Genomic DNA, 11,390 nt, shown 5'->3' with positions numbered 1-11,390 from the left:
CTATTACACGAATAAGAATATTATTAAAATACGATTATATGCTTCATAAGTTATGTCATTCAAAAGCAAATGTCCCGAGGACACTCGTTTCTAGTAGTTCTAACTCTAACATATGATTGGCCTTATTTGCAAACTTCCTCATGACATAACTTAATGCCCAAGATGTGCGAACATCCTTATGATGCTTATGAAATGACAAAGATGCTTTGAAATATAGTGATGATAATGAAGGTGTTCTTCACAAATTAGTGCCAAACATTGTGAATTAATGCTTGGAGATTGTAGGCTCGAATTGTTAAAGTGCTACTTGTTAACCAAAACAGGTTGTTGGCTTGAATATTGTCAGAATGCTTGGAGATTGTAAGCTCAAATTGTCAGAGTGATCCACGTTAACGAATGTGACTAACATGACAGATTGGGATTACATCTTGTCAAAGACAATACTCCCACAAAGTTGAGCACATTTTGATGACTAAGCTATAGGGTACATGAAATTTCTTATTTTCAGATCGCTTTCTTTTTTAACAAGCTCATTGTTGAGAGAGAGAGAGAGAGAGAGAGAGAGAGAGAGAGAGAGAGAGAGAGAGAGAGAGAGAGAGAGAGAGAGAGAGAGAGCATCGACGAAGCTTAAGTATTATCGAACGTGTTCATAATTTTCATTTCACTTGTTCATAAGGTCATTTGGAGACTTACCAAACCACCAAGCTCAAGAGCTTCTGAAATGAAGTGGTCCTCCCATGCTCATTATCATTCTAAGCTAACTCCTCCCATGCTCATTATCATTCTAAGCTAACTCCTCATATTGTAGGTAAGGCATCAATGAGAAATGGCCCATGTAATCTTTGATTATTGATGTGCAATGCCTAGACCTAGAAGAAGTGAATTAGACGAGGAGAGAATAGAGAAATGAGAATGCTTGATCTAGAAGATGGTATTGTCTTTCAAACCCTAAGCACTGACATGACCACACACTCACATTTAGTTTCAAAGGGAGAGAGAGAGAGAGAGAGAGAGAGAGAGAGAGAGAGAGAGAGAGAGAGAGAGAGAGAGAAAGCACTCTATCTCTCCCCCAATTGGGAAGATTATGATGAATAACATGATCATATACACAAGTTATTTCTCACTAGCTCAATGGAGAGTGAATCACTTGAAGTTTCCAAGGTAGTTCTGACCACTTTACATGTGATTTGCATTTTTTGTTGGTTTCCTTACGATGGAAGCTTGAGAGCCAAGAGATATGTGAGCCTTATGACACTTGGAAGATGGCAAAGGTGCAAGCTTGAGGGTGAAGAGATGTGTAACACTTATGAGGCTTGTCAACAAATGGCAAAGATGCAAGCTTGAGGGTGAAGAGATGTGTAAGACTTATGACACTTGTAAGGGGGCAAAGATGATTTTACAGCCCAATGATAGCATTTGTTAGCGAATTAAAAATCCCATAAAATTATGAATTGAATGAGAAACTCATGGGGGGCAGTTCTAAGAAGTTAAACAAAATTGTTGATGACCATTGGCAATGCTTATGAACGTGCATTAAGTAGTAGGAGCTTTGCAAACTATTATGAAACGCTTCTAAACATGTGTTGTATACTCTTCAAAATTCAAAACCCCCAATGAGAATAGGATGGACATAGTTGTAAGTGCAACATAGACCGATGACTTTAAAAAAGAACGGGCCACGAAGCATAAGTTGGTGCCAAGAACTCGTTGCTAGAAATGTTAAGGATGAATCGTGGAAGCAAGACCTCAAGACAATTACTCAAAAGAGAAACCTGCAAGACCTCAAGACAATTACTCAAAAGGGAAACCTGCAAAGAGGCCAAACTTTGGGGAAGATTATGAATAATGGCCTAATTAGAAGGGGAACCATAAACACGTAGCAGATGTGGGCAGGCACGCTTAGCGTAGCCAAGGACTTACAATGAGTCTTCCCTCGTCCTCGTCACAGAAGACGGCGTCTACTGCATGAGAATGGAAGTGGTGGCGCAATTTTATTGCTATGGATGATAAGAGAATAGATGGATATACATTACAACTAGCGGAGCAATGCGGAGAGGAGGATACATTAAGAGAATAATCACTCTCATGAGAGATTTTAGTAGGGGCGCTGCCCAATGTAGTTACCAGGAGGATAGTAATTGCAGGTCATGAAGATGTTGCCATCTCCGCAGGTGACCCGCGCACAGCCCACATACCTTGAAGTCCTCCACACGATTTGCGTGTAGTGGCCACACGCATCGTAGAAATCGCAAGTGTTGGAGTAGTAGTTATACCATCTCTTCTCGTTGGCCCAATCACTGACTGCATCCACAGGCGACCAGTCCTTGCCATTCCCCCAGAAGATGTTCTCTCCATATGGCCCCCCTGAGTGATGGAGCTGACAGTCCCCAAATGCTGCATTCTGGCTCGCCCACCACTGTGCATAGTTTGCCAGCTGAGAATTCCACTCCAATGGCGGTACCCCCACCTCCGCCCTCGCCTCGTTTTGCACAGCTATGAACTGCGCGGGCAAATCAGCACTCCCGTCTTCATAGTAGCCGCCATTGCAAGCCCTTGGAGTGGCAATGGCCAGCACAGACAAAAGCAAAGCAAGCTTGCTACTCGCCATGGCCACTCACAAACTGGAGCTACGAGAGGTACTGTGCAAAGCTACTGGCAATGTGGGAGGATGGCAGGCCTGCGGCATTCACCATGACACCACACGGATCAGGCTGATATCTACGGCAGGTGATATATTATATGTGTGACAAAAACAAGGTGGTAGTTGGGAGCAGCTTTTAAACTTCAACAAGAAAGAGGGAGGGAGCAGTGGGTGGGGGCCGTGAGAGGGTGACAAGAAAGAAAGGGTAGCAAGGGCAGCAGTGGTGTTTTTTTCTAATGGAGGATGGGGGTTAGCCTTTTGATTCACTTGAGTTGGGTCACGGGTGGTGGTGGTAGTGAGAAGGTGGTGTAGGCTCAGGCTCTAACCTACCTTATTATTCACTGCGGGCGCGAACTGTGAGTGGTTTCTTTTGCACGTGGCTCCCATGTTAGCCCCATTGAAGGCCCCCACCCCCTCCCCACCCCATGTTCTCTTCATAAATGAATCTCTCCACCCTTGAAAATTTCCACCTCTTCAGACGGTACTTCCTCCATTTATCTCAAGTACCACTCACGAGTCACCAGTCACGAGTCACTCCAAGCCTCCTACCTCTTTATATTTAGGCTCACCCCCCACCTTCACAAGAAGGGTCTACGTTCAAGCGTACCCTCCTGTCCCCTCATCTCCCATGGCTTCCCAACATGCACTGTGCGAGAGGCATCCACAGCCTCTCCTTTCTCTCCACTTTTTTCATCTTGGCCCTCCTCCTCCTCCCTCCACATATCATATCCATGTGGCCCAAGGTTGCTTTTTGATGGGCATCATGCCGTTTTTGGGCATTTTGGCCGTAAAATACATCCACTTATTTTGATGAGTTACAGTCACAAAATAAGGTAAATTATAAAAAAATCGGGTATTATTTCTACTAAACCCATCATTTCGAAAGGTGACCCAGCCCATCAAAAGTCATCCTTGTCCAAGTTACTTCATCGATTGAAACGATAAGTCCTAAAAACCATTAGATTTTGTTCAAATAGTGGTTTTCAAGTCTTTTCAAAACACAAGTTGGTAAACCTACAAGAAATAATGTATGTGCTTACCCTTTACCCGCTGCCATTATAACACTCCATCATTCTTCCTTTAATGTAGAGCTTCTATATTTCCATGTTGTTGTATGATAATGTTTTTTTTGGGGGGGGGGGGGGAGGGGGGCAGACATATCTGTTATAAGTGTTAGGGCTCTATTCTCACCTCCATCGTTCTTCCTTTATTGTAGAGCTTCTATATTTCCATGTTGTTGTGTGAATTTTTTTTTGTTGGGAGGGGGAGTCATATCTGTTATAAGTGTCAGGGGTTGATTCTCACCTCCTACTAACAATGCACAATCGCCATTCACATAGAATCACATTGACTCATCCGTGACACTCAGTTGGCCTACAATGCAAATATGTATTCACATTTCATATTTAACATAAGGAGAAAATGTTAGAAGCACTCAAGAAAAAATGTTGATGTAATATTCTATCCAACATTCTAAAAAACCCCCAATTACCAAATTGTGTTGTTTAAAGCTTTTTTATTTTGCACATCTCCCATTGAAAAGGGATCCACAACATTGTAAGCTAAAAGTATAACAATCATAAACAATGATGCATTGTCTGACCACAAATGCTTGTGTGCTAAAACCCTCACAAAACATGCTAGGTATAATGCTTTCAATAAATAGCCACACAAAATTTCTACCATTTGCCACATGAACATATATCACCTTCAAGGATGCCATGTGCATTTACACTTTATTTAATGATGCGAATATGCAATAACATGAAGTAGGTGACCAATCATCATAAGTTAACAGATTAGTTCCAAGGTTCATTCACTTCTAATAGTGCAACAAAAGTAAAAATTCTTGCAACTAAAAAAGGTAGAATCTTCTAATGTCATAGCAAATAGACAAAGCCCAATCAATGGAAAAGTAGTGGAAGTACTTCAAACTTTTTAATTGATTGTCTAACTTTTATTGATGTCAACTTGATGTCCTTTATAAAAATAATATTAATGTAGGCTTTGGTATTATGAACTTATGAAATCTATATGGAATATACATGATCAAGAAATAAGATCTTATCAAATCTTCAAAATCAGAAACTCCACATTATTTAGTGATAAACATTGAGCACACCCACCAGCAAGTTAAAAAAATTACAACTGAAAAAGGTAGAATCATCTAATATCATAGCAAATCAACAAAGCCCTATTAACGAAAAATTGGTGTGGAAGTGCTTCAAATGTTTTTAATTTATTATGTAACTTTTACAGATGTCAACTTAATGTCCTTTATAAAAGTAATATTAATGTAGACTTTGGTATTATGGACTTATGAATTTTTTTTTAAAAAAATTTTGAGCCAGGGTCAGGGGCCATCAAAGTTATCCCTTGACTCAAACAGAGAAACGCTTTTGTCATTAACTTCACCGAAAGCGGTTTCGTTACTCCCTTAAATCATAGCCCCGGGGGACCTAGTTGCCTAGGCATGACAGCCACCAACAAGTACTCCCTTTTGAGGAGCCCAGGTAGTGTAGGACTTACATGGGTGCACCTACTAAAAGCTATGTTATGCCCAGTGGATCTACGATGAGGAGTTGCCATAACCACATCGGGCGTGTGGGCTTAAAGGATTTATGAAATCTATATGAAATATACATGATCAAGTAATAAGATCTTCTCAAATCTTTAAAATCATAAACTCCATATTATTTTGTTTACGAAAATCACTCTTGTATTATTAGGAATTACATTTCTTTATTTTATATCGGGGACACCCATGTGTGCTATGCCAGTGAGTACGGGTGATTTGATATTATGATGGGCCTATTTCTCATGACAACGTTGGGATTGATTGATGTGTTTTCAATTGATTGTTTAACTAACATGGATTATGTCTATGAGTATAGGCGGGGAGATGTGTGAGGGTATTGATTGAGGTTTCGCACTGTGTGAGAGTATAGATTGAGGTGTCGCACTATGCGAGGGTATTGATTGAGGTGTTGCACAGATGGTGGACTGAGCAGTGGTGTGAAGATGAAGAACGTGTGTTAATTATGACATTTTTGTATTACCATTTAATTAATCATTTGTAGCCTATCATGTGGCTAGAGTTTATGTGTCTATGTGTACAAGATTATTTAATATACATGTATGCACAAGTAGATGTGTATACATATGCCCATTTATATTTGTTATTAGGCAATGATTTTATCATGTGTAAACCTTAGAAACTTCAAGATTATTTATATATAAAGCACAAGCCCAAAAGTGAAATAGGTGCTATTTATGGCTCTATGGGCTAAAATTATGAATATGATTAAAATATCGTGTGCGGAAGGAGCCACACACATTGGGAGGAGATTGCACCTAATGTGTTTATTCTTGTATTGTTGAATATTTTCTTCTGCTTATGTTATGCCATGGTGTGTTAATTTAAGGTGTGCATCTCTTGTTTATTTGAATTGCAAGCTCACATAATTACTTGGAGAAAAGATCCTATAATAGTGGTATTAGAGCTTTGGACAAGTATAAAAGGAAAGTTTGTTTTGGAAAAACAATTTAAAATCCTTTTGGATTTATCTCAAAGTGCAAGGTAAACTTCCTATTATTTTTAAGCTTTGTGTTGAAAATTCATAAAAGGTATGCATTTTTTTTAGTAAAGTCTACAAAAAGCTTGCAAAAGCCTACCATCCCCACAGTGAAAAGAGTACAACTCAATTTTCAAGGTTTTTGGGTATTTGTAGAGACTTTTGGGCAAAGAAAAAGAAGGGTCTTTAATCCTTGGATAAGACATGAAGTTAAAGTTTCAAAGCTTACCTAAAAGCTTATATAAAAACTTTTAGCAAAAACAGGTTTTTCCCAAAATGGCCGCTATGAAACGTTGGGACAGAATGGGATTTTATTGATTTCTCCACCTTTAGATGATCAAAGAATAGTATCTTAATCACCATGCTTAGCAAGATTCAAAATGATCTAAATAAGTCCAGCTTATGTGAGAGACTTACATAGCCTTTTCTCTTCCATTGAACGGCATACCATGGCCTCTGTTAGCATGCATGTCATTTTACCTTAATGCTAGCTTAATCTTAAGCTTTCCTACTTAAGCTTATGACTATCCTTTTTAGTCACATCACAAAATAGACTCTTTTCTGTATGTTAAAAACATTTGGCCTAAGTCTTTTTCATACCTTGTGGACAAAAGCAAGAGAGTCTTACCAAACACCGAGCAGCCATTTTCGAGCTATTTAAAATTAGAAGGAAACTTGGAAACAAACCCCAAAAAATTGGAAGTTACTCGATGAACTTTCACAACACAGAAAACAATGCACAGTGAGCACAAGACACAAGCAACACATTAGAAGATCACATCAATCACCATATAAAATTGAAACACCACTCCAACTACAATTTTTTGATTGCACAGAACAATACGCAACAGTATCTGCATTAATCAAGATCGACCAAAATAAAATTACCAATAATGGCTCGTAATAAGCAAACACAAAAACCATGTGTTGCATTGTCCACTACATCCACCAAAACAAATCAAGTTGAGTCACACTCATCGTCTATAAAAACATGATGAGCATGACATCGATCTGCTTGGTCCTTCTCAAAACATGCGTCTCTAGCCATGGTTCTTGCCATTGCTTCGACACTCTGGCAGAACACTTTGGATAGAAAATAAAGAATAAAAATTGTTTAGTTTTTGCAAATTAACATGTTTAAGTATATCGGTGTATTGTAGATCAAACTTGAATGTTCATGTCTTTAAACATATGCATGAAGGCAACTAAAATAATAAAATCTGCATGGTCCTTCTCAAAACGTGCGTCTCCAGCCATGGTTCTTACCATTGTTTCGGCATACTCTGGCAGAACACTTTGGATAGAAAATAAAGAATAAAAATTATTTAGTTTTTGTAAATTCACATGTTTAAGTATATCGGTGTATTGGAGATCAAACTTGAATGTTCCTGTCTTTAAACATATGGATGAAGGCAACCAAAATAACAAAATCCATAAATAAATAGAGAGACAAAATAAAGTGATAGTAGTCCCTAGCGCATCAAAAAACAAAGCCAAATGAATAGTAATCAATGTAGCACTGAATAAGGTCTAGATGCTCACTAATTATATGGATTCTGTCCCACATGCTCATCGATATCATCATCCCAATCATGTGAACTGCTAGCCTTCCCCTAGCCTCCTTGCCTCCTAGATAGAAGCAATGGCTATACGTATGAGGACACAAGACCCTCGTCAGAGTCCATTAAAGCATATAATCGACCAGACCTCAAGTATGCCTTAAGTAGAGGAGCTGTGCCACAGCCCAACTCAAGGCAAACACCACCAAGACGACAGAACAACTCCAAAAACACTGCAATGAAAGTAACGCTGCACTCCAAACGAGACTCCAAAACACCACGGATCTCCACAACCCCGAGATCCTTAGCACAAGACACATATGGAAAATAATGGTATGCCACCGAATCCATAGGATGCATACGAAGCGCCTTGAAAAGAGGTGCACTCTCCAACCAGTAAATCACAGGAATCATACCTCATTTGTGAATTGCAAAGATCATAGAAGAGGTATACTGTAATAGGATGACAACAACCGAATGAGGTAAAAAAATCCTCGGGGGGTGCACTTCTAAAAAATCATATATATCACGTACGTTCAAGGGACATTTAAAAAACCCCTTAACTAAAATTTTCCCCCCAATAAAACCACCCCTCTTTACTTATGAACTAACGGATTTTTTTTTGAAGTTGAATTAAAATACCCCTCCTGTTATTGTTATCCTGTTAAAATTTTTCCAAAATTTGAATTAAAATACCCCTCCTTTTGATCGCACGTGGTAAACTAAATTTTTTTGAGGTAAACCCCCCGAGAAAAAATCATATATATCGAACAAATTACCTTGGAACCACCACTAAACACACTATCTCTGTCCAGAAACCACCAGTCTCATAGTATCCATGTGATACATGACAATAACACGGTGCCAAATCTCCAAATCCGATACACGGCAATAGTGCTCAACCCAACCCACTGTCTCTCTTATAAAACATAACATAAATTTTATCAACCAAATTGCAAGATAAAAGTAAACGCTTGCAAGCTTCCAACACATGGAATATTACCTCCCATCGATGCCATAATCAACAACCAGCTAGAATCACCAAGAGTCGATGCAGCCAAACCTACTCCATATCGCACATGGTCCTCAGACACTGTATCCCACAGGGGCCTAGAGTTAGTGGCACCACGTACCACTCCACCGAAAGGGAGGCCCAAGAATATCAAATGAGCCGTCCAAGAAGCTGATCTCCCTTTTCTTGCATATTGTCTACCCTTGGGTGTGGATTTTTTCATGTGTGCATGAACTATGGTGTAAGATGAATTCTTTGTGCCATTTATAAAACACTTGTTGCCAATAGCAATATAATCCCCAACAATGGCCAAACACTTTGGACTATCCCCACATGATACATCTGAAACTGGCACATGTGGCTATGGTAGACATATGTTATCATTCTTTTAGAAATGATCAAGGTTGTTTTGCCATGAAGGCCCTCATCTTGAAAACAATCCAAATAAAGATTTATTGTCAAACAACTTTCCTTATTCATGACATTGTCGAAAGGATAGTAAGAAAGCCAAAATCATAACCTGACATAATATAGTGTAAACACAACAAAGAGAATATCCAAGCTCAATTTTCATCATGAGCATCCTCAATATTCATGTCTATCTTTGCGTCCAATAAGTCCACCCTTGGTTGCTCTTCCACAACTTTGTCTTTGTCTTACACATGCAAAATAAAGCAACGAGCCACTCAAGACAATGACCAATTATTAGCAAATGCCTACATTAATAAAGAACCCAACTTACCTCTCCTTTGTGTAGGTCTCTTTTTCGCCACCTCCTCATCAACCACCTTCTCCACATCGAGAGGATGCCCAAGCTTGAAATGCTAGTGGAGATCTTTCTTCTACACCAAAACATGACCTTTCTCAAGGTCAATCCACCAAGGGCACATCTCTAGCTCCCACTTGGACAACTTATGCATACTTTGGGGGTATATACACAATGCCTCATTGTCTAAAGCCAACCATTTCTTTGCTCTTACAGGCATGACAGCCAAATACCCCCTTTCTTTCAAACACACAAAATATCTGAAAACATTGAAAGCAACACATGATTGAGAAAGCATCTTTGAGTTTAAGAGAATGTAGCATTTTATTAAGAAATTTCCAATACCACTTTGCAAAAAAAATCAACCTCTGGGTAGCCATATGGACCATGTTAGACTTCTTTGTTGCCTTTTGAGCACTCTTTTTTTCCCTTGTGTCTTGGCCTGTCTCAAGAGGGAACAATTGCTTCCTCTTTTGAATCTTTATCTCCTTGTAATAATGATAGAGCAAGCAATCATTGGACACTACCATGCCATTAGACTCTTCCACAAAATCTTTAAGGATAACATTTGCCCCTTGTAAAATCTTTTCAAGAGTGACCTCTTTTCGAAGCCAGCTTCAAAGCAAAAAGAAATCACATCAAATCACAAAGGAAAGCATGCATATGACATAAGAGCAGGTTTTGAAAATTGCAAACAACTAAACACAAATAGCTATAGAAAACCATGACTTACTTTTTGTAGACATGATCTCTGCGCACAAGGCCAAACACATTTTTGGTTATCTTGCTTGCCTCTAATATACCCAACCAAAAGATTTTGGACTCTATATTGGTACATCACACAACGCTAATAAATTCAGCTTCTCTAGTGATGCGAAGCTATCCACAACCCATTTTAAGGACCACACTTTAGCTCGCCATGCATCACCATGCTTTGGATGAATAATGTTAAGGATCAACACAAATGGATATCATTCTCAACACTATGTCCAAAATTAACATTGTCTTGAAATGCAAATACAGTCACTCTATATTAATCTCAATAGAAATGAAATTCACCATTGCAAAACACACGATAAAATACCTTCTCATGGCTAATTCCTCTATCTCCTTAGCTTCAATTTTTTTCATCTCATCTTCTCCCATGGTCAAGCGCACTTGCTCAAGCTTTTTGTTTAGGTCTTGAGTAATTTGAACCTCCACATAACATTGAATCTCATCACATGAAAATTTAAAGCAAAGAATGAGTATCACTCAAATCGTAAGCTATTAAATACTCACATTATAAACAAGCTTGCCCAAGTATCTATGAGTAAGAGGGTACCAAGGCTTGGCTCCCTTTGTATTCTTCTTTCTAATCAAAGTAATTAACTTCCTATCTCTCTCTGGCAAATCTTTCATGTAATCATTATGATTGGTAGTACTAATGTTGACATAATTCACAATCTCGTCGTCCTGCAAGGTTGTGGTCACCAAAGCATAAGTATTCAAGCTTTCAAAAATGAAGACAAAAAATTACAATTTGCTCGAGAAAAACACCACATGATCAAGATCTCAATCATAAATTTTTATACAACTTACTAATTCATCCTTTGAAGCCTTCCCAAGAGAGCAATCTCACTCACATGTGTAGGATCAATGATCGTACACAATACACGGTGGTGCTTTGCTTTGTTTGAGAAAATCTTTTTTTGATAGCTTGTGTCCAAGCCACTGTACGATGGTTTCCCTCCCACACATAAAACATCCTATTCACAAGGATGTGCAACTCCGGTCTACTTCTCTTAACTCCTCCTCAAACTCCCTATTGATGTCATGCCAAATAGCATCCCATCCA

At 38.8% G+C, this 11,390-nt stretch overlaps 1 protein-coding gene across 1 annotated transcript; it reads right to left on the bottom strand.

Annotated features, from left to right (window-relative positions):
* Positions 1–1,795: 1,795 nt before the first annotated feature.
* On the bottom strand, positions 1,796–2,877 carry LOC147605298 (pathogenesis-related protein PRMS-like). The gene has a single exon (XM_086794229.1). The coding sequence runs from the start codon at positions 2,606–2,608 to the stop codon at positions 2,096–2,098; it is 513 nt and encodes a 170-aa protein (XP_086650355.1). The 5' UTR covers positions 2,609–2,877; the 3' UTR covers positions 1,796–2,095.
* Positions 2,878–11,390: the final 8,513 nt, after the last annotated feature.

This window comes from Cibotium barometz, chromosome 60 (assembly GCF_041138505.1).
Source record: "Cibotium barometz isolate CiBa-2024 chromosome 60, ASM4113850v1, whole genome shotgun sequence".
Taxonomy (NCBI): domain Eukaryota; kingdom Viridiplantae; phylum Streptophyta; class Polypodiopsida; order Cyatheales; family Cibotiaceae; genus Cibotium; species Cibotium barometz.
This window is presented reverse-complemented; position numbering and strand designations above follow the sequence as displayed.

Excerpts from the sequence above, each read along its gene's own strand:
- LOC147605298 (XM_086794229.1), bottom strand. The coding sequence starts at position 2,608 with ATGGCGAGTAGCAAGCTTGCTTTGCTTTTGTCTGTGCTGGCCATTGCC.